The 25,186-nt window shown below is 37.5% G+C and overlaps 1 protein-coding gene across 1 annotated transcript in view; it reads right to left on the bottom strand.

The window, feature by feature from the left end:
* Nucleotides 1-21,347, bottom strand: part of LOC113114761 (roundabout homolog 2-like) — a 69,762-nt gene extending 48,415 nt beyond the window's left edge. The window contains 12 exon segments of the mRNA XM_026281730.1: nucleotides 426-547; nucleotides 1,110-1,276; nucleotides 1,643-1,808; nucleotides 2,085-2,166; nucleotides 3,477-3,682; nucleotides 8,911-9,082; nucleotides 10,266-10,390; nucleotides 13,010-13,021; nucleotides 15,063-15,199; nucleotides 19,743-19,881; nucleotides 20,238-20,358; nucleotides 21,099-21,347. Coding sequence (XP_026137515.1) covers nucleotides 426-547; nucleotides 1,110-1,276; nucleotides 1,643-1,808; nucleotides 2,085-2,166; nucleotides 3,477-3,682; nucleotides 8,911-9,082; nucleotides 10,266-10,390; nucleotides 13,010-13,021; nucleotides 15,063-15,199; nucleotides 19,743-19,881; nucleotides 20,238-20,358; nucleotides 21,099-21,332 — 1,683 coding nt within the window. The 5' untranslated portion in view covers nucleotides 21,333-21,347.
* Nucleotides 21,348-25,186: the final 3,839 nt, after the last annotated feature.

Genomic DNA, 25,186 nt, shown 5'->3' with positions numbered 1-25,186 from the left:
ATTCCAAAAATTTCAAAATGACTTTGTCAAACATTATTCTGTAGAACACACAAATTTAATTAAGTCAATTTATGTCCATTTAATGAAAGTCAGTAGGGTCCAGTGATGTTTAGGAGCATTGTATGGACAAAAACATTCCTCAGAATATTATATTTTGTCATCTACATAATAAAGAACAGTTAGGAACAACATGACACTGAATAAATGATGACAAGATTTTCATATCTGGTGAACCTTGGTCCAATCACAGTTTACATGCTAAAACCTCAGTCCAGTCATGGAAGCTGTACAATAACCTCTGTCCAAGAGCAGATTGCGTTCAAACCTCTGTCTAACCTTAGCTCCCAATTCACAGACTATAATATCTCTCCAAACACAGTTAACATACTAAATCTTGAGCTTTGTCCAATCACAGAGTACCTTACCGTCCATGTGACCTGTATGGTGGTGGGGCTGAGGACCACAGGGTTGTGTAGCCGCACAATAACCTCACCCAACTCCTTCTGCACGTGTCTGTGATCCACTCCCTGAGCTGGAGGACTTATATCTGTAAAGAGAGAGAGAGGGGCCAATGCCATTACCTCTTATAGTGCTCCGACAATGCTAAATTACTGGCTGGTACAACATAATCCCTTAAATATATTTTAATCCCCTAATAGAGCAAAGAGGAGTCGTTTTCACTGACTCCAGCCGCAGACAGCACAGCTTCAACCCGACCTGTGAGGTTACATCCGCCCAAGGTCTCAGAATCAGTCACCCCTAATGAACACACGGTGGACTCCATGGCACCTTAATCGAATCTTTTTCCAGTTAAAGTTGGTTCTTTTTTTTCTCCACGTAATGATCATTAAGGTACCAGCCAGACCAATAACTCAATTATACACTCCAGAAGTAGATGATGTTTGTTCTACGTTATACTCCGTCTCTGGAAATAATGAGTGTGTGGGACCGTTAGACCGTGTGGTATCTAGACTAAATCTCGTACTCTGTAAGCAACCGCTAGAATTTAATTGGAAGTCTTTGACACAGGCACTGTTCATATGGGTTTCTTACCAAAAGACACTCTATACACAATTACTGCTAGGGTAATTCTAATCTCTATTAAATACCTTGAGTGCGGACGGGTTCGGACATGGGGCTTGGGTCGCTCAGGCCTTGGACGTTGACTGCTCGCACCATGAACAGGTAGATGGTGTTGGGGCGAAGACCCTTAATGGTGTACTGGGTGGTCTTGACATGATCGGACACAGTCTGCCAGCTGTTGCTCACCGATTGGCTGCATGCAAATGAGGCAGAGTGATGTCAGACTTTGAAATGTCTTCATGCACTTAAGTCAGAGCGGATGAAGGACAGTCCATTCATAATGTTGTACCAGCTTGAGGTTCTATGTCGCAACATATTTTTCAAGGATTTTGCATGTTAAAAATGTGTATAAATACGTATTTCCAATGTTTCGTCATCTGAATGTACAATATATTCAACAGACTAGACATCTCAAATCCTCACTGGTTTCAAATAAAAAATAGCATCTACTTTCAGTACTTGACAGGAAAATGAACAAATTTAAGGTACAATTCAGTCCAAAAAAACTTCAGAAAAGGAACTTAAAGTCTAAAAAATTAAATTACTGTAAAAATCATACCTGAAAGCCTCAATAACATATGATGAGATTGGTGAAGCTCCTGGAAGGCCAGGCTGCCAGGACAACGACACGCTGTTTTTAGTGACATCTGTGACCTGAGGTTTGGAAGGAGGACCTGGGAGCTCGTTCTCATCCCGGTCTTTAACTACAACAAGACTTCCAGACTCTGAGGAGAGAAAAAGAAAGAAAAAAAAAAACTTAAGAACATTGAGAAACTGTTTCTGGAAGAATAACATTTCTTAAAAAGCACATCCACTCAAAAAAAATAAAGGTTCTTATCTATGATTCCAAGAAGAACTAGGAAAACAACAAAAGATTATTTTAAGAACTGTTCACTCAAAGGTTCTTTGGGGACATTGAAATTGTTCTTCTAAGGCATTCCTGCAAACCTTTTGAATCCTTTATTTTTAAGAGTGTCTTTTGTGAAGTTGCACCGAAGTACCTTTGACTTCCAAGAAAGCACTCCAAGATGTTTCCCCACTAGAACTTGCTGCCACACAAGTGTAGATACCAGAATCTGAGATCTGAAAAACAGAAGAACACAAAAACATACATTGGTGTTTATATCTTCAAGTACTGTCAATTCACTAAACGGCTAATCAAATCGACTCATGGAAAGTCCAAGCTTTCGATCTGAGAGATGTAACCTTGGGCACATCCGGATCAGCTAAAGTGCTGACACTAATATGGTAGATATATTGTATTTTCTGCACCCTTCAGCCAGCTTTTATTCTTGCTGGCAAGTTTACAAACCCACCGACTAACCACAACAAGAGTTAGGCTAATTCATTTAAAGGGGTACTCGCTGAAACCCTCTGGACCGTTGACAGCTGGCGCATGTTCCCCCCTCTCTACCTTTCTGGGACGATCTCCCTGTTGTTTGTTGCCTTTCATCAGGGTGCCTTGCCTCCATTTATTAGATAAAATGTCAGAGGTGGGCAGCACTGTCAGGCATAATGGCAATCCCATCCTGAGCTGACGGGGGGAGGGCTTGTGTGTTTGTTTGTGTGCGTGTGTTCAAATGTGTGTGCAGCTGGAGCCCGTCCAGGCGTCCGTAAATGAATCTTTGGAGAGCTGTCATATCCCTAAGTGATAGTAACAAACAATTTACCAAAATCAATATCTCCCATTCATCCCCGTAATGCAATATGATTCCCTCTGCCCGTCTCTGTTATGTCTTACCGATATCTGATTGAATTCTGCTAAGCTTATACATCACACTTAGATGAAGATGCTTCTGACAGCTGCTAGTCACACAAACGCACACAAACGCACACATATGGCCTTAGAAACACACAATGACAGATACACATCTGGGCATTCATATTTGGGATATATTGGTTGCTATATCAGTGTTGGCTAATATAAAATCTGGTCCAGTTTGGGGAGTATTGAAAGATGATGCTCTATATATATATATATATATATATTTATATATATATATATTTATATATATATATATATATATATATATATATATATATATATATATATAAATATATATATATATATATATATATATATATATATATATATATATATATATATATATATATATATATATAAATCAAACCGAATACTATTTTTCTATGGCATTTTTAAAATAAAAAATAAATATTTTTTAAAATTATTTTTAAATAATAGTTATAATAATAACAATATAAATAAATAAATACCCAAATAAATAAACATTATTATTATTATTGCAAATATTTATTTGTTTGCTTGTTTTCATTAACGTGCATCCCAAATGCATACTTTCCAATTCATACTTTTTTAAATAATTTTTATTACAATAAAATTATAATAACTAAATCCAAGTGTTCAGACTCACCCGCAGACCCTTGATCTGCAGGCTGCCAAGGTCCTGCAGGGACATGCGAGGGTCTTTGCCCAGCAGGCTGACCCCATCCTTCAGCCAGCTGATGGTTGGGACCGGTTCTCCAGATGCATGACATCTCAGAAGAGCCACACTGTCTACACCCAGAGTCTGGTTAGCTGGCCCCTGCCGGATGATGGGGGGAGGACGATCGGTCAGCACTAAACAAGAAAGAGACGAAAGAACAGAAATTACTCATACTTTCCTGCTGATGTACTGGATAAAATAAAATATCCTTATTTTTTGTAAAATATACACGTTCTTACTAGATTTACTTTTTTGTGCGCCTTTATTTTTTCAAATTAATTCATTTATTTTTGGTTGAATGATCACCTGTTTTTATGTTAAGTTTTATTAAGCATACTTTTGAAAACACCCCTCTATTTTCTGTTGTATTGCATAGACTATTTATTGGATAGCATACAAACAGGGCAAGAGACAGCAGAGAGGAGACAGGAAATAATTAGAAAGACAGAGTGAGAAAGTGTCCGGCAGATCGGAAACATTTCCTGTGTGAGTGCAGTGACTCAACATGTCTGGAGTCCATGTGCTAATAACTAAGCCTTGGCTCCTGCTGAAATGGAAATGGTGAAGATTGCTAGCAATTAGCATGCTTGTCCATCTAAACTAATGCATTCTCCACAGATTATGACATCATGACACTAACAGGCCTTCTTACATCATTTGTTGCTTTAGTACAGGACAGCGAACATGTTCGTCATTAAAAATGTCAGGAAACATTAAGATTGCGGCCATGTCCCATGTGGCACATGTAGCCATGATTGCCTTATTCCTAGACGTATCGGGGTTATATGCACATTTTGTGGTCGCACCACAGGGCAGTGTCTACCCCCCAAGCATTCTGGGAAAAACTGGGAGAAACGCTGAGTCTTGGTTTCTAGCTCACTGATGTGGCAGTGAGGTGGTTTTGTAGCTTCCAGTTACTGCCTGAGATCCTTCATTTAGGAACCAGACTCTGAGTAAAATTTCATGCATTACTATATATCCGACTATCAGAGGCAGTGTGGTTGCTTAAATATCTTATGCTGGTTAAGAGAACGTCCCCTCATAAACTACTTCTCCAAACACGAACCCACCATCCTAGAGCACACAGTTTGTTTTTTTGTTGTTGTTGTTGCAACATTTATAGTGATGGGTGTTCATGAAAAGATTTCCATCCATTTTCATCTCGATTTGTAGACACTTTTTACTTCTTTTTTTTTTTTTTTTTTTTTTGAATTTTATAGATCAAATATAATTATGGCAAAATTGTAAGTGAAAACACTGCATTGTTCTTGGCAACAGAAGGCGTTTTCAAAACACGTGGAATGAATGAATTAAATAAAAAATGTATGCATTTAGCAGACGTTTTATCCAAAGCGACTTACATTGCATTCAGGCTAGCAATTTTTACCTATAATGTGTTCAAGGGGAATCGAACCCACAACCTTGCGCTAAGGAATGCTCTACCAATTGAGCTACAGGAACACTAGAATAAATAAAAATTAAATTATAAAATGTTAATATTATTAAAAGTATAGAACTATATTATTAAAATGTTTAGAATTGTAAAAAAAAAAAATGTATATAAAATAATAAAAATGTAAGGAATTTAAATTCTAATAAACAGTATATAAATAGAAATTATGTGGTATTGATTGCATTGCCCTATTGATGTTCACATTCATTCATTCATTTATATAGCGCTTCATCCAATAAAGCTTCAGAGTAATAAACTAGAAAATAAGAGTATTAAGTTCTTCAATTATGAAACAAATACAATTTCAGCTGTTAAGGAGCTCTAAAAAGACAACAGTCTTCAGTTCAGTGTTGATTCAGTTTAGTTCAATCATAGTGTCAAAGTTAAACAAGCTTTATTCAGCTGGAAGCAGCTTTAAAGGTGGCAGCAGTGTCATTATTCAGCTTAAGTTTTGTTGATTCAATTCAGTCCATCATTTATGAAATAAATACGATTAAGCTATAATAAAGCAGCAACAATTGACGTACAAATGGGCATCACATGCCCCTTGAGAAGCGCCAACCATTTATTTCTCTGACTAATAATAATACAATAATCAGAGCCGTGTCCTGTCCTCTGGCCCTCTGAGGACACATTAATTAGCAGGTGTGAATTAATGAGCAAAGAGCCGGTGGGTGCTAATTACAGACTGCACCTCTAACTCTTAAATACAGCTTCAGATGCAGTCGTCTTCCATTCTCGTCTGCGTTACTATTTGTCTCGCTCTGAATAAAGGATGGTATTTATATTGTCCAAATCTCCATCGGAATGCCTCATTTGGGCTCAGGGATGAAGAGTTGCCATCCTAATTCATCAATGTGGATTACTCCGCGCCGAGGTTAAACCCCAGAGTGCTTTGCTGGCGCATCCATCAGGCCGACATAAACCCCAGAGATGCATGTGCGGATAGATAGAGACTGATGAGGCATAATGGCTGTGTTTGGATTAAAGCCGCATCCTGTGTACTGAATGAGTGTTTAGCGTTGCACTGTTGCATTTGAACTTGACTAGACCGTTGTTTCAAATCGACCCCATGTTGCATATAGTGATGTTTCCAACAGTTTTCATGGATTTGAGGGGGTGGAGAAGTTAACAGAAATGTTATAGGCTCTTCTTGTCAGCACCTCTTTTTTGCTAGACCTGATATAAGATTTTTAAATAAACTGCAGAGTAAATTCATTTTTTCAGTTTTATATATATATAAAAAATTATATATATATATATATATATATATATATATATATATATATATATATATATATATATATATATATATATATATATATATATATATATATATATTTATTTTTTTTTTTTCATTCTAAAATCAATAAACAAAAACAAAATCCATATATGACCAGATAAATACAAATATTTTTCTTGCAAAACTTTCAGAGAGTAAATTTAAATGTCTTTATGTTTACAAGGGTTTTTGATAAACAAACTAAACAAACAAATAAATAAATAAATATTTTCCTGCCAAAACATTTTAGAAGTAAATTTAAAGGATTTGTATTTACAAGGGTTTCACCAAAAAAAAAAAAAAAAAAAAACGTATATTATATATATATATATATATATATATATATATATATATATATATATATATATATATATATATATATATATATATATATATATATATATATATATATATATATATAGGAATAAAAATATAATACATAATTTTACATTTACATTTTTACATTATTTTACAATCATGCATTTAATTGTAAATTAAAAAATACATTTATTATTTTTATTTGATATCAAGGTGATATATTTGTATATATTTATTTATACATTAGAATGTAAATTTGTCTTTATATCTACAAGTGCTCCACAAAATAGAAATAAATAAATAAAATCCATATAAATTTGTCTGCTTGACTACTTATTAATTTGAAAAAATGCAATGAAAAAAGCAGTCTTTTTCAGTGTCTGCTAAGATTAGGTGTTATGGTTTGTGTGTGAGTGTATTGAGACCAAGTCATATGATGTGTGTGTTGGCGTGACATGATGGAGTGCTGTTCCTCTGACAGGACGGTTTCGGACAGCGTGAAGGCCTTGGTGCCATGGCAGCAGCCATTTTTCATCAAATCTCTCCTTGAACCTGTCCAGCTCTCTCTGCCACCTCAACACCCACTAAATCACACTCTTCCGCATGCGCAGGTGTGGCCGTGACCCCCTTGCTCTTTCGTTCCTGTCATCCCTCTTTGCTGTCATCCTCCACAACATCTCGCAAACATACTCCTTTCTCAGAAAAAGCCGTTTACGGCAGTCTAGGTCATATGCAGTTTCTAAGACATGATCGCTTTGCAGTCAACCGTAACAGCAGTCACCTTTTAAAAGAATTACATTTTATTGTTAGACTGAAGATGTAGTTGAAAAGTTCATACAATCTGACATCTTGCTACTTTTTCCTTATAAAAAAAAAAATCTCTCTTACACAACCCAAAACACGCTTTGTTGCCAAAGCAATTTTTCTATCAACAGTATCTGAAGTTTTCAAGGACGGCTGTTTTCACTCCCTTCTCGAGCTGAAATGAAGTTTTCCTCCTGTCAAGAGAAGTTCACAGAGACGTGCTCCTGTAATATTCAAACGCGAGCAGAATTCAGGGTCGTCAGGATTGCTATTCACTTCACATAGCGAGGCAGAATCAATGCAGTGCGGAAGAGCTCAAGGCCAGATTCCAATTCAGCTCTTAATGTGGATCCAGCGGCAACAGAAGTGGTTTTCATATGACATTTATCTTTCTGCCAGTACTTTTGTATGAGGATTTTGAAGCCTTCGTTTGTTTCGTGGGTGTGAAAAGTGTAGGAAGACATATGAATGAGGGGAAATGAAAGAGCGGTGAAAAGAGTATGACGAAGCGAGTGTTAGAGAGGAAAATATTGAAAACAGAGCCTTAACAAAGTCAGCTCATGTAAACGTAAATAAAAAATGAAAAGATTCTAACAATTATTTATAATTATTTTAATAATGATAGTAATTTTTAATTTATAATTATTATAATTATTTAATCAATCAGGATTTTACCATTTCTGTATAATGCAACATTACACACACACACACACACACACACACACATATATATATATATATATATATATATATATATATATATATACATATACATATATACAGATATATAGTTTTTTATCTTTCTGCCAGCATGGGTGGACGGAATGGGGGATTTTTGCAACCTTTTTGGAATCTATTATTACTTGCATTTAATATAAAAATTCATACTGTTATTATTTTATATTTTGTAGCAAATGTTAAAATAAAAGCAATTTTTTTACATTTTAAAACATTATATAAAAAAAAAAACCTATGAAATTATTATTATATATGTGACCCACAAAACAAGTCATAAGGGTCAATTCTTTTAAAATTGAGATTCATACACCATCTGAAAGCTGAAAAAATTAGCTTTCCACTGATTTATGGTTTGTTAGAATATAAAGAAAATCGAAATATTGAGAAAATTACCTTTAAAGTTGTCCAAATTATGTTCTTAACAATGGAAATTACTACCCAAATGTTTTGATAAATTTTCATCTTTACTTAAAAATATCCTAATGATTTTGGGCATTAAATAAAATTCTATAATTTTGGACCATACAATGTATTGTTGGCTATTGCTACAAATAGACCCGAGCTACTTATGACTGGTTTTGTGGTTCAGGGTCACATACACAGCTTTTTATTTTATATTATATATATATATATATATATATAATATAAAATAAAAAGCTGTGTATCTAAAAACAAAGAAACAGAATGAAAAATGAAACACCACTGTAGGTAAGAATCCATCCACATTCCCAAAGCCCTGTTGTGGTCCGATCCACCCCAGTGCTTACCGTCTGTGACCTCAAGCTGTGCTTTGGCCAGGATGCTGCCTGCCACCGTCAGGGCCTGGCAGATATAGTATCCCGCGTCTGCCCGCTGGACCGCTGTGATGGTCAGATCTCCACTGGGCGACACCGAGAAACGACTGTTGGGTTGCTGCGGTTGATTTGGAAACAGAAGGTTCTACACAAACAAAGGAAAGCAAACAAACAAGAAAAGTGTAAAAAGCATTTCCAGGGAAAATTTGCTACCTGAAACACACTGTTTTTAGAATATAATCACACCAGGAAAGGCATTTTTGTATTAGAGGGGCTAAATTATTATCTGTATTATCAGCTATTAAAATTCTGAAAGCAATTACGGTGGCATGACTTTAAATTGCACAACACAATGGCTCACCGCAGATAAAGCTTTTGCTTACCAGTAGGCTAACTCTGACTGTGTATCTCTCACTGTGTGTATCCATTGTGTCCAAATGACTCCAGTAATTGCTTTGGGCTGCGTTGTTTACTCACTCTGTCTAACATGGCTGTTGTATTTGAAATGAAATCTGCTGGAAAGGGAGAAGGCCAGGTGATTCAAAGCTAATTCACCACCAGCGGCTGGTTTAGCCCATTTGCTAATTACGGCAGATAACAAGCTGGGTTCATTAATGGACGTCATTGACCGAGCCCTTACATTTACCTCAGATTTTCTATCCTTGAGATCTCTCCACTCTTCCTTTTATTTTCTCTCTTTCTCTCTTGATTTCTGAGTCCTCATAGCTGACCGTCAGAAACCGAAAGACATTAGCCGGATTCAATTACACCTAATGACTTTAATGTTCCATATTATGCTCCAAATGATGTTTTTTTTCTTTCTTTCTTTTGCTCTTTTTTTAATTAGCCTCTCACACATGATAGATGTTGGGTCCATTATCCTCAAGTGTGACTGAGAGGCTTCTCTTAATCGCTAATGACTCAATAACTGCTTTAATTTGGGCTTTTAACAAATACCTTCATATCTAACTCAAAAGAGGAGTTGTGGGACGAAAAAATGTTTTATTGCATTTAATATCGGGATTGAGATTATAATTATGTTATTTCAAATTGTCTATTTCTTTTCTAGGATTTCGTTTTATTACTAGCTTGCCATGCTAAAGCTCACCGCTACAATGCTAACATGATCTGGGTGGTTGCCAGTTTTGCTATAATAAGGTCTATTGGGTGGATTCTAGGTGACCCATCCCTAAATATACCTTGTATCCCTTCTTCAATATAAGTCTAAGGGATTTGTTCACCAATGTTATTTCTAACTTGCCTGCAGCATGTATGCTAACCACTAGCCTAAATCTTTAACAAAAACAGAGAGAATGTTGTGCTCTTACCTGACTTCCTTCTTTCTGCCAGAAGACTGCCGGCTGTGGATTTCCTTTGGTCTCACAGGGGAAACTGGCGGTCCGTCCTTGTGCCACAATCTGATCCCGCGGCCTGATCACGAACTGCGGTGCGGCTAAGTCAAGAACCAAAGACATTAACATTACACCATACCCTTTGACACAAACACATATGGACACATAAACGTTGGGAACATCAGGCATCCATAGGCATCGACTGCCGAAGTCACTGAGACAGAGCTTCCATGCATCAGCCCGTTTCCAACACCAATCTGCCTTTTGGATACTCTGTTTGCTTTGACCACAAACAGCAAGGACAGTGACAGCAACCACAGGAAGCCATTCATCCAGGTGGGGCCGCGGACGGCCGGTACCGAATGAATGACGGCAGCTTTCAGGCACAGCAGTGCTGCGGGTCACAACATCGGAGGGAAGGGTGGGTCATTCTGGGCAGGACACACGGAGAGGAGAAGCTAAGTGTGGACGCCACACCGTGAACTTGAGTGGACAGTTCTTTTGTAAGTGGGTTTTAATGCTCGACTCCATTTACTCTAGGTACAAAAAACAGTTTCTATTCCTTTGTCGAAGACAAGCAGAGGTCACAAGCTGGACAAGCTTGGAAAACATTGAATTGCTGTTGGCATTTTAATGGACATCATTCTCTATTCTAACTGCCAACTAGGGTCAAGTTCTCACAGAACAAGATTTTTTTCCCGCCTTATGAGCCACACTTAGCAAAGTATTTTAAACCTTTCAACTCACCCGGCAAAGAAACTCAGCCAACATTCCTGCAGAGCACATTCAAATAAACCAATTAAAAGTACCATCTTCCCTGCTTTCCCTGTCTAACCTGACCTTAAAATGGCATCAGAATTCAGAAACAGGGATCCAAACTTTCCCCGTGACATAGAGTCAATGCTACTTTCTCTTTAATGAGAAGGTTAGGGCAGCAATCGTCTAAAAAAGGTTTGTCAAAAGGAGTCTTGAAAGGCAGGGAATGGCAGCTGGAGCTTGTGAGAAGATAAAATGCTATTGCAGACGGTACCTCTCACTGGAGAATGTACAGTTAGGGAGTTTCAAGGATGGAGCAAAGGTCTTTTTATGGAGGAATAAGTGTTTTAGCTGACCTAAATAAAAGGACAATTTGCTTCTGCCAGCAACTCTGGACGGCGACCCTACAATCAATCATTTTTAACCAAACAAAAGTAAACACAGAATGTACTACTGTTAAAAACTGATACTTTTCAGTCATGAGGTTCACCAGAAGTCACAAATTCAGACCAAAAACAACAACTAGCGCGTAATTTGAACATTCTGACGCAGTGTTAGTTTTATACTTGTAGCCACAACAATAAATCTCGATGCAGGACTCCAAACAGTTGAGTTCGTTTAGCAGGGGAACCATTACTTACGGTACACCCATCTACAAAAGAAAAGGTCTGAGTGCGGAAAAACACTCTCCCCCTCTATTTTGATCCCTAAATGAGCCCCTCTACTCTCTGTACAGCTGGCAACTGTGGACAAGAGAAGTCTGCAAGTGTTTGTGATTTATGCGGCTGATCCCTTTTTTGTGAGGCTGTACTTGACTAAGGCTGACACATTCAGGCAAGTTACAGATGGTGGCAGATTTACAGGCTTCCCAATCTGGGCGCACGGTGGCGCGGGCACTTCTGTGAGTTTGGGCATAACACAAAGGCTTTAAATCACAGATTGTCCCAGTTTCATTCTACTCCAGAGTTTTTTTTTGTTTTTGTTTTTTTGCACCGGAGCAGGCAGGCATAAAATATGGGCATTTACCCATGCCACTCACTCAAAGTGATTGTTTAATGACTTGGACGCTCAACTTCATTGTGCAGTTGAGTGTTAAAGCCCTTTTTGGCCAGGGGTGGAGGAAAACACATACGCACACACACATCCCAAGTCTATGTGCTCCAGAGAGGATTCTAAAGAGTAGAACAAAGCTAGTCATAAATAAACTGTGATTGCATCCCCGGTACATTCTTTAATGCATGTGTGTTGTGTGAATAACACACATGCTGGCCTCTTTTCATTGGGAAGTGTCTGCTGGGAGAACAAGGCCCTGTAAGAGCAGAATAGCTGATCGGCTCCCATATTTAATTCATGATGGAGCACATCTGCTTCGTACTGGAGAGAGTTCACGACTAAACACACTTCTGAGAGCTGTAAGTAAACACATATGAGAACAACAGGAAAAAAGCATGCATGCTTTCTCCGAAATGCACACAAAGACAGAAAAATAAACAGAAACTGACATGACTAATCGAACACCCTCCCTGGATGCTAGAACACATTGTTTTAAAGTATTTCATCTCAGCCAAATGTAGTCCCAGATGGCTATGTGTGTTAGGAAGACTGCTGAATTATATTCGTTAAGCAGAAGCCACAAGTTTTAACCAAACACCACACTCACACATACGCTTTTTTAGCAGTACCATCTCAACCTATATTCCTATAATAAATGTAGTTAGTACAGCCACGGGTTAGTACAGGATAGAATTCTACCTTAGTTAAGCGCGATCAAGGTCATAATGATGGGAAGGGGGAAGTAGTGAAGCGGAAACAGGAAGTACTGTACCTCTACAGAGTTAGTTGAAGAGTTGAGCCAGCACACTGTATGTGTGTGTGCGCGTGTGTGTGTGTGTGTGGCAGGAGAGGAGGAAGGAGCACAGAAGGCACACATGCAGTATGAAGGAGTGACTGGGATGGGTACTTACCGACAGGGCGAGCTGAAGACACAACAATGGTGGAGTGAAGACAACAAAAAATGACAAAAGACAGACACAAACAGAAAGGACAAACGAAGAAGAAAGTGAAAAGAATTAAGAACAAAAGAAACCAAATTCAGAATGAACAATGGCAATGTGTTTTTTTTTTCAGCACAGGTCCGGTCCCCGGAGAGGGAAAATGCAATGAGTTTGATTCAAATTCATTTTTTCACCTTATTGTTGAACGGAACCTTCAAATAAACATCATAAAAATGCTCATCTAGACTAGCACCACCTGGTGGCAGACAAATGTGGTGTTTATTTTTATTCTCTAAGCATGCGGACAGCTCAGAAATCAAAATCAGCACTCCTGTCTCTCCTCCTTAACTGACTGGTCTCTTATTTCATATGAAGTCACTAAAATCGGGGGCTTGTCCGGTATACAATTCAAGCTATGAAATCTGCTTTACCTGCAATAATGAGGTCTAGATATACAGCTCCTTGTGAAGAAGCTGAACCAGCAAGACAGAAAGTGGGCAAAATAGATAGAATGGCCAAGAGAAAGTAGCTGACAAAAAAAAAAAAAAAAGCAGTTCATATTTAATGCAGTAGTGGAGCTGTCAAGGAGGCGGATGCAATATTGACATTAAGAGGGAGCAATCATGCTCAGAGTGCTGTCCTCTCTTTCCTTCCCTCCTCTCTTTCATGAAAGTTAGCTTGTGTAAAACCCCTCCACTCTGCATCCCCACACATCCCTTCATGGCTGAACTCTGTCCGCTTGTAAATCCTGCTTTCAAAAGGGCTGAAAATCGACGTCTGTCCCCGTTGGCAGCTCGAGACCCCTCCTGAAGGCCACTGAACCCCCCTCACATGAGGTTTTAATGCACTCCACAGAGCATCTAGGCAGTTTGATTTAATGTGGTGAGAAGAGAAGGGAGACGGAGAAGAGTTGGAAGGGGAGAGAGGGACATTATGAAAAAAAAAAACAAAAACATTTTTATTAACCTTGCCCCTCAGAGCTGGGCTTTTCGAGGTCGGTCTGCACCAGTAAACTGTGAAATGGTTTCCCTGGTTTGGGCTGGGGTGCCACAGTGGAACCGAGGAGATAGCGTGTTTATGTGAGTGCAGAGGGGGGGTTGGTGGCCTCCATTTTAGGGGGTGTAAATAAAAAAAAAGGATTTGTGCTCAGGGCAAGATCACCCCCCCACCTAAACTACACTTCAGGAGTTCATTTGAGACCCGTCAGGAGGTTATCTCACTCTTTTAGACTGAGACTACAGCAAAATACATTACACTGCAATTGATTTCCAGTAAAGGGAAACCTTATGATAGAGTCAGATAATCAAGATCAACATAAATGCACTGTTTGTCAAAGCAAAAAAAAAAAAAAAAAATCTGTTTTTATCCTGTCGTAGCCCCTCCAAGCATTACAATTGGGGTAAGCGTGTGCTTTGTGTAAACAGTCCGGAAGACTGCCAGAATGGCTTGGACGTATGACAGTCAGAGGATGTGAGAAAAAATGGGTTTCTTAAGTTTAAAATATGGATATTTTTCTTACAAAAACGCATGGATTTGCTTCAGGAGGCCTATATTTACCCCCGGAGCCGTGTGAGGCATGTTTTATTACAGATGCACCCACTTTATTTCACATCTTCTGGACTGCTGACAAAAAGCACCCGCTAACCCGTATTGTAATGCTTGGAGGGACCAGGACAATTTTGAATATAACTCTGACTGGATTCGTCTGAAAGAAGAAAGTCATATACACCTAGGATGCCTTGAGGGGGAGTAAAACAGGCTAATTTTCATTTTTGGGTGAACTAACCCTTTAATCCCTTGAACCGAGAGTAAAACTGAGGAATCCAGCAATCAATAATTATAGTCAAGTAATCAAAAACAGTAATTAGTAATCAATGATGCAATCAAAAGCATTCGACTAAGCTGACTGAATGAGTTGCTTTGAAACCGCACATTTTTGAAGTCATCTAAATACCCTGCGAGGCTAGAAAAATTGTGAGCAGTGTCATTTAACTTTTGTGGTAGACTTGGGCACTAGACTGACCTCTGACCGTGAGGGTGGCGGATGCCTCTGTTTTGCCAACTCTGTTTTCAGCTACACAGGTGAAGGTTCCTTCATCGCTCGCTGCTGCCTTCTTTATCCTCAGCACATAGTCATCTTTATCATATTTGATATCATACCTGAAACACATATAAAGAGAAGATGGGTACAGAAATTAGAAACCACTTCTGAATATGTGATAAACATTTGGAAGTAGAGTAAACACTGGGGTCAGTAAGACATGGGGCCAAATTTAATAAACAGGGCAAATTAATGTTAGTGTGCAATTCCATAAAAGTGCTGATGGGAGGGAAAAATCTATGGGTGATTTATTGACAAAGTGCACATTAAAGAACACAGATGCAACATCTCCTTTCCATAATGACCAGTGCAATCTACCAAGAGCAGAAAAAAAGTATAACTTTTTATTAGATATAAACTAGATAAGCAATACTTTTATTCAGCAAGGATGCATTGAATTTATCAAAAGTGCAATATTTCAAATAAGTGCTGCACTTTTAAACCAACAATTTCCCCCAGTTTTTAATGCAGCCTCAGTAAGCATAGGAGAATTTCTTTTTTTGAAACATTAAAAAAGTCTTACCAACCCCATACTTTTGAACAGTAGTGTGTAATGCATAAGATATATTAAAATCATCATTAAAGCTTATAACACATAATAACACATGATATTTAGAACACCGTATGAGAAAAATCTGGTATATTCAGAGAAAGAGCACTGTATAGAAACAATATTTTTTTTTTATTACTGACAGAGCAAGATCAATTATTCAGCAATGACACACTCTACAGAGAACGAAGAAGCTTTCAACTGGAACCGCAGATGCTTACAATATTTATGAGGCGTCCGATGTGTGTGTGAGAGAAAGAAGTAGACGTATCTGGGAGCTAATAATAAAAAAAATACAAAAACCCGGCCGATTCCAGGTCAGACTGTACAGAGAGGGATTTGAGATGTGGAATCCAGCCTTATTGATCTGCACCTCTCTGGCAGCTCCTAGGCACTTCAGGAGCACTATGTCCTGGAAACTGACAGCCATAGGTGATGAGCTGTGTGTGAGCGTGTGTGTGTGAGGTGGAAGTGCGGTTGAGGAGTTGACAGGCCCTGCAGGTTGGTCTTCTTTGTAGTATTTTGCTATAATTGGGATTTCTGGAGAGTGCATGCGCGTCTGTGAGCAAGTGTGAGAGGGTGTTGTGCCATAGCGGTTTTTGTCTGACAGCTAGACAACACACTGTCTGCTGTCTATCACTCCAGATCCACCCTTCCACAGGAAGCAGGGCTCAGAGAGCACGCCGTGTGGTGCAGGAAACAGACCAAAATCACCAGAATTATACTTCTGCAGACTGTTGTTTATGAAGACAATATACGGTTGCATTTTATTTTACAGTACGTGTACTTACATGTACTTATAGTGTACTTACAGTGTATTTATCCAAGAAAGTTCTGGTAATACAAGGTAACTGCATGGGGTAGGGTGAGGTTTAGGGGTTCAGGGTTAGTACCTAGTTATTACATAGTTATTGTAATTAATATAATAAGTACATAGTATGTACATGAGGAACAGGACTGTAAAATAAAGTGCTACCCAATATACAGTCAAACCACAGAATGCTTATTAAGTAAAAATAAATAAAATATTTACAGAAAAAAATGCACAATGTTTTTTTTTTTACAAATCCCCTATAAAATATAAAACTGTATAATTTATTTTAATGTCATATATATATATATATATATATATATACAACATTTTCGCATTACAGTAATAATAGAGTTTTAATTAATTGAATTTAATCTCCATACTACTTTGCTTTGATTATATATGTAAGAACACAAAGTCCAGGTTCGCTTCAGGTCTAGGAAAATAATGGAGATAAAGTCTGAGGTGATTGGACACAGAAAGAGAGAGAGAGCGAGAGAGAGAGAGAGCGAGAGAGAGACGGAAATTAAAGAAACAACAAACAGATGTAAATCAGATTTTCAATCACTAGAACTAAATATTGCATGAAACGAGCTTTCTAAAACGAGAAACACAAACAAAAACAGTAGTGCTCTGTATGTGCTTCCTCTCTGAGCTGGATCTGGTTTCTATTAGGAGAGGAATGCAATTACACACGAAACAGGGCAATGCTGAGGATACACTACACTCCGCCCGCCTCCAAACAACACACACACACATATTACGCAGCATGCGTTCCTGACAGATTTGGGGTGTAAACATTTGCAGACACAGCTTTCGAGTGTCTTTTCCTTGTTAATTTGTACTTGGAGCTCGGAGTTGCTGTGAAAGTCTGCGCCAAATGGCCTGGTGTTTCATTTTCACGAGTGAATTACTTCATATCTCATCTCGGTATGAACAGCACAGGCATCCTGACGGCAGCAGAAGTTTGAAGCACGACAAGAAAAAGATTTGGCGGTCGAATCAACGCCTTTTCCGAAGGTTCTCACCTATTAAATGTGACTATAACGTGTTTTGTGGGTGTCTGTGTGATTGTGTAACCTGAAGGTCAACTGGTTTCCAAGCCGTTATCTACCACATACGCGAGCTCTTTGAAGCCAGACATCTACATAATCAGGAGAGAGAGAGAGAGAGAGAGAGAGAGAGAGACGATGAGGAAAATACAAGTGACTCTGCACGACGGGCGACGGCTCAGAATGTCAAAATTAAAATAATCTGCCGCTTCAGAGACGGGGAAATAAAATAAGACGACGAGACACGTGTTTCGTCTAGTCTGGGTCTTGTGGTAATTACGTGCTGCGAGACTGCGAGTTATTTAATTATTAGATTGTCATTGTTTCTTTCTCAAACCTAATTAATTTCTCGATATGCTTTTTTGAAAGAAAAGAGAAGAAGCATGTTGAATTATTACCTGACAGATACACTGATTGTTACACTCGCTGAAATAATTACTATGTGTGTTTTAGCTGGCAGCTGAATAATGTAGATTAATCTAATTGTTTCTTACAAAACTAATAAACCAAGGAAAGTCTTCACGGAAATGCACAGAACGACATTTGTGATCTGATGAAAGGAACATGTTAAAGTAATTATATCTTAATCTTTATGAATTTATTAAGCTTAGCATTTGGACACTATAAGGACATGTTTGTCATAATTAACTACAAAGCCCTGCAATAAAATACAAATTCAACCACAGTAGTTCTGCCCATATTACTGTACATATTGTACATAGTACATTATAGTGTTCCTGTAGCTCAAGTGGTAGAGCGTTGCTTTATCAAGCGCAAGGTTGTGGGTTCGATTCCCCGGGAACACATGATAGGTAAAAATTGATAGCCTGAATGCACTGTAAGTCGCTTTGGATAAAAGCGTCTGCTAAATGCATACATTTAATGTAATTTAATTTAAAATGTAATATTCTGGCATGATTTGTAGTGCAAAACTTTTCAGTGGCTTTTCAGTACTGTTGAACAGGAGTATTTTGAAATCTGTGAGGATAGGGAGAATGTGGGAAAAGTACACAGACGGGACGCTTTATTTTGTCTGCGTGCTTGTGAGAGCATGTGGCCTGGTGACCTGTGCAAGATCACCGACACAGACAAACAAACATGGCATGATAGCACTCAAAAAACATCCCTGTTTAGAACCGTCTCAATCGCTGATGCTGTTTTGACTCTTGCTGCATATTTGTTTCCAATACTTGACTTTCAGAATATTTAATAAAATAATACACTTACAAAAAAGTATCATGGCTTTATTATGGGTTCTGAAAAAGGTACAATGGCTATGCTGTGTTTATTTTTTTTTAAGAATAATGAAATGTGATTTAACAAGTGAAATTATAAGCAAGTGAACTTTGTTTTAGATCTTAAATCTTTATATTTACAAGGGATTTACCAAAAAAAAAAGCATAATAAAAAAAGGCAGACATCATTCTAATATGCTTATTTGTTGCTCAGAAAATATTTCTTATTATTATCAAAATTTAAAACAAGTTTTTAAAAAAAATAGTTTTTAAAAATTTAAAATTTAGTTTTTATATAAATATTTTGACAGATTCTAAAATTACTTTGTCATTTTAAAGCATCCCAGCTAAAAAAAAGAATTAAAAAAAAACAACAACAACAACAACAAAAAAAAAACTTTACATTTTGTAAAGAGACTATTATGAAAATTGGCATCCTTTCTCAGCCCTATGATCATTTCCCATTTTATCTGGTGTTTTTTATGAATTCAATCCCAGATTTATTGCTTCTGACACAATGTAGCTGGTCCATGACTAAATCTTTTTTATGTATTGCCGGAAGGATGATCTTTGTCAAAAGCGTTCTCATCCTCTCTCTCTCTCTCTCTTTATCTCACCATCACAGTTTGAATGAAGAGGCCTGAGGGTTCGTATTACATTTCTTTCGTCATGCCAGAGCCTTAAACCTGCACCAGTCCACCTGCAGCCTCACCTGTCTTTACCTCAGGGCCTCAGCACAGAGCAAAAGAACACAACCGAAACTGAGGCCCATGATGCAGCTCTGGCTTTTATTATCTGCAGGGGGCCTCACGACGGAGCTGGTGTGTTTCTGACCATGGGCCTCAGCATGGAGCTCAACATCTACATCACAGGCGGCTTTTATGGCTGTGGGAGCAGACGTTTGAAATAATGCTTTAGATTGGCAGACATCTCTGCCAGCGTGTCCCGTCTCACCTCCCACGGGGGACATCGATGTCGTCTTTTTTCCAGCGGACGGTAGGTTGGGGGTCTCCCTGCACCTGACAACGAAACTCCACTGCCTCCTCCTCCAGAACCACCTGGTTAATGGGCCGTCGTAGGAACGTGGGTCTCTCTGAAAGACAGGCAGACGAGAAAAGGACATGAGGGACAAGGAGACCTCATTCACTCGCTGTGACTCAGCATCGAGTCACAGATCCCAGACAGAAGCTCTCACAGAGATTTATGGCATTGTGTAAGTGTATCATACGCTTTTGTGTTCCAGCATGTTTTATGACTAACGTGAAGACACAAGCATAATAGAGGAATTAAACATGACACATTCTCGAATGCTGAAAAAAATATTTTAAACTTGCTTGTTTACAAAAACAAGAGGTGTTAAACATTTCCAGAGCATGACTCAAATATTAGTTTTTTATATTTTAAGACTTTTTTGTGGTTTAGAAGTATCAGACTATAGTTGGCACATACCAAACACGGTGACCTGAGCTGTCTCACTGTCTCTCTCGCCGACCATGTTAGTGCCCACGCAGATGTACATGCCAGCGTCACTTTTCCTCGTGTTGGAGATCATCAGCTTCCCTCCTCGGATCTGACGGGGAAGACAGGAAGTTACAGTCTCTGTGAAAACTCGTTCGATTAGTTCCTTCAGCACTCTTTGTGGAGCTACCTAAAGTTAAATGTCTTGCTCAAGAGTAAATTAGATGAGGTTTAGAATTCACCTTTAGCTGGTTTTGTACCTTTAATGTTCTAGATTCAAAGCTAGATCATTAACCAACATTCCACTCTTCAAATTAAGCTTGCTTTGTTACAAAAAAAAGTTTCAAAAGTATCAAAAAAAAAAAAGTTTCAAAAGTTTCAAAAACATTTATCTTTGAACAATACACCTTTGTAGGTGTAAAAAAACAAAAAACAAACCAACAAAACGGCATTGGAGAGCTAAACTAAACTAAAGCGTTTTAGAGAACAAAACAAAACAATTAAGCAAAACCCATATAAGTGTAACAACATACAGTACATGTTAATTTCTTTCTTGCACAAGCAAGCGAGTGCATTTAAAGGATTTTGTCTTAGATTTTTTTATAAAAATGTAAATAATTTGTAGCATATTTAAAATATTTCTTAATAATAAAATAAAACATAATAAAATTCATACAAACAAAGCAAACAAAAGTAGGGTTGAAAAGAGGCAGAAGATTTCTAGGAACATTTCCAGAAACATTTCAGGATTTTTGGACAATTTCCTGGATTTTGTTTTGTTTTGTTTTTTTGACTTTGTCGAAAAATTTCAGCTCTTTGCAACCCTAAACATGCATCGTCTCCATTTCTCACCTTGATCCTGTCATCCTTCTCATCGATTCGTACTTTGTCTTTCTTCCAGTAGATGGTGGGTTCTGGGTGTCCACGAGGGGGAACGCACTCCAGGATGGCCGGTTCTCCAGCAGCCACCACCACATCCGTAGGGTTCTGTCTGAAATCATCACGTAACACTGAAAGAAAGAGAGAGCGAGAGAGAGAGAGAGAGAGAGAGAGAGAGAGGGGGAGATTAGCTTGTTCTTTAACCATTTGCAAATTTAGTCATGCTTACAATCCCCGAGGCACAAATAAATGTTCTTTTGTTGCTGAAACAGATGTCATTTCATTAAGTCCTCTAAAATGTTAACACGGTCCAACAGTGTTCACATGTTAGCTCCCATTCAACAGGGGTGAGGAGAGACACCTGTTTGGAAGTTCTATCTTGAGGTCACGGTAATGCCAGACGCAGTAAATCATGCTGTGTGTGAAGGCACCCATCTACAGGAGGAGTTTTATTTGATAGGGTGACTACAAGAAAAACTTAATTGGTCTTAATGGGGTTCCCTATCGAGACAGGAGAACAAACAGAGGGAGGGAAGACGTATTGTGCCCTCCAGCTCTGTGTCACTTATATGCGTGGAACAGAGGAACGAACGGCAACACACACACACACACACACACACACAAACAGTCAGTGGGTGGATGGGCGGGTAAATCTGTACCAACTAATCACCCATGCTCACCCTTTCATCACCAACTATGCCTCTGGCCATGACTGATGTAGCAATAAACTCGACAGCAAAAACATACATGAGGTCACCTAATTATCAGCAATGAATAAATACAATTAATTAATAAACACACCTGTACACATCTTCACATTCATCAACACCACTTTATTAATAAATGAGTTGGGTAATTCTACTCTAGCGCTGACCTGTGAGAGACAAAAGGATAGATCTGTCAGCTGATAATTCATTAACAGAGAAAAATTATCTCGACTTGTCTTAAGTTAAGATTTATGAATCAGATAATGACTTTGAAGTGATTTAAGAATAATTATGGAAAAGAGCACTCAGACTGAAAAATATGATCGGATAAATCGTGTTTAAAGCTGTTTAAACTCTAACATGAGTTGAATGATATATTAAAGAGACAAATATAATAATAATAATTATTATTATTATTATTATGTTTATTAGCACTCACAGTTGATGCCATTTTATTTTATGAAATCATTTACACACTGACAGTAAAGAGAAATGTAGAAAATATTTCTACAAATAACGTTTAATTTTGTCAAAATAAATAATAATAATAATTATTATTATTATTATACAAACTACTAGATTTTTATATTTTCAGATTACAGTGTCAGTGGTACATCCCTGCATTAAACATGCCATAGAGTTGCTAAGGTGTTTCAAGCAGTTTCTAATGCTAGCCATTGCAGTTGCTAGGGCATTGTGGACGGTTGCTAGGCTGTTGCACACTAACAAGTCTGCATGATATTCTGGTCTCTTAGATACAGCTCCGGTCCTACAATGCAAGTCTGTGACTTTTTTTATTTTCAATTGTTTGAAAAAGTAACAGCACACCTCTCCTCAACAAACTGGCTGATTTCAGACATCACTCAAAGGCAAGTTACATGCTGAAGTTTAATACTTAGTGTTAGTGATTTGTTCAAATGAGAATAACGCTGTAAAGAAAGACAAAGCGCTGTGCATGTGTAGTTTTACATTTCTTAACTTCACGACTTTTTCTGGCCTCAGGCCGTATACAGACATTCAATACGCATAATTACATTTTCATCCTTCCAAAAGCCTCGACTTTCAGCTCTCTTACATCTCTCTTTCTCTCTCTCTCTCCGGGTGCGATGAGCCTCTCGATCTTCCATCTGATTAATATTTATGTATTGTTCGTCTCCTCCCCCGCATGCTAGCGAGAGCAGCATCTGTCTGTCAGGCTGGAGGCTAAAGGAGAGGCTTATCTGCCGAATATTCCTCCGCCACCCTCCTCCTCTTCCTCCTGGAGGACGGCTGGTAGAGGTGGAGGGGGTGTTTTTTGGGCTACATTGGCAACTTTGCAGTTTCTTTGGCTAGCTTTCAAAACTTTTGGAGTGAAGTTAAGGGTTTGTGGTGGAAAAGTGTAACAGGAGATGATGCAGTGGAAGGAAGCCAAGAGGATCATTTAAAAATGGACAGATGCTACTTTGTACTTAAGTGTGTTTGGAGTTGTCAGATATAGTCAATGCCAAAGGCAATTACAGGGCCTGATATTCCAGTGTCTTTTCTTTATTTATTTTTTTAGCAATATATTTGGCACCTTAAACAACTAAAAAACAGCAAATCCTTGTAACAAGATTGTAAATGAGCTCTAAGTTTGTACTACAGCCTAAAAAGCTCTTATATGACTTACGTGAAGTATCGCTGCTTTATAGTTGAAACATTTATTGTTTATGGGCCTTTTGGAATCCAAATAGTACTGTCAGGTTTTACTAAATATGCACGGTGAGGAATTGGCAATGAAAAGGCATGGATGCAGTTATTTTTGTGCCTGACCTTACCCTTTCAGACGTAAAATTTATGGGAGCAGAGTATTCAAATTAACCATGCAATGAGACTTAGTAAAGTTTGATATCAAAGGTTAGTTCTATCAAAACTTCTTGTAACCCTTTATTTTTTGGCCATCGGTTCTTTTCAGTGTACTTTTACTTCTTTATTTGCGACTACGCAAATTTTGTGATGCGCTTGGTATATTGTTTTGGAATTGTGCGATCACGCTAATTTGCTGTTTAGTAAAGCTTTGACTACAATTTTCTTAAAAATATGTTAACTTAACTGTAAAATTGCTTAAGAAGCACTGTCAAATTATTAATCACAATTATTTATATATTTATTTATTAATGCAAGCTTGTGATTCGATACAACTACCAATTCGATTCAATTAAATTCAATATTGATTATTTTAGATATACAATCATGGCCAACAATATCAGAAGATAAGAACATTTTGAGCTGTTACACTGTCAAATTAAGTTTTCAAAAAGTATTGAATAAAAGGGTGCCGTTAATTGTTCTCAATGTTGTATTAGAGAAAAACATTTATTTCATAATGACATTTCCCCCCATTTTAAATTCGTATTATCCAGTGAAAGGATACATTTTTGTGATTTTTTTTTTCAAATAAAAGGATTAACAATGCAGATGAATTTTCACAGCCGCCTTTGATCATATTTACCAAGGGTTATAAAGTTAGTTACATATTATTATTTCTACTTCAATTCATTATTATCATTATTTTTTATATAAACATTTAAATGGTGGTTGTTATACAAATTTGATGAAACAAATTAAACATTAAAGAACAGTAAAAAATTATAATACACATGTTATATGGTTCATATAATTAAGCAAAATGCCTCACTCTACAGTTTATTTCTGACTAAGGAGTTTATGGTAACCTAATATGTTTTTTTTCCTGAGGTAAGTGTGGTGTTACGTGACATATTGCTTAGAAGCCATTATATTGACGTCTTTGCGCAGCAGAAACACTGATTGAGTGATAACACGAGGTATGAGATGTTCAATCATGTTTATATGGCGTTAAAACTACTAGTAAAGTGGAACCACCACTGCTGTTTACAATGTATGGAACGGTGAGCTGTGATTGGTTGAGCGGATGTATTGCATTCTGCAGAGAGCGTTTTCATGTTTTGGAAAGATAGTGAGAAAACATGACATTCAGGGAACAGTAGTATAAAACAAAAAGCAACTGTGCAAATTTAGGATCCATCCCGACCCATCCCACCCCCGACAGTGACTGTACACTGTTATTCACACATACACATGCATAGTTTTAATCATATATTATATAACATTTTGAATTTTATAAGAGAAACATTTTCAAAAAGTTTTTTGTAATCTTAAAATAGTTTTATAATTGTCATTTTTATAGTTAACCTCATCCATCCATAATAAAAATATTTTTATTACAATTATATAATTGAATAAAAAAAATGTATGATTAAACAGATATAAATTCCAAGTTGTAAATGATTAAATAAAATATTTTACATTAAATAAAAAATGAATCAGTGTTAAAATAATACATGAAATGTTCAT

Source organism: Carassius auratus, chromosome 15, assembly GCF_003368295.1.
Source record: "Carassius auratus strain Wakin chromosome 15, ASM336829v1, whole genome shotgun sequence".
Lineage (NCBI taxonomy): Eukaryota > Metazoa > Chordata > Actinopteri > Cypriniformes > Cyprinidae > Carassius > Carassius auratus.
The sequence above is the reverse complement of the archived record's forward strand: the minus strand, read 5'-3'. Positions and strand labels throughout refer to the sequence as shown.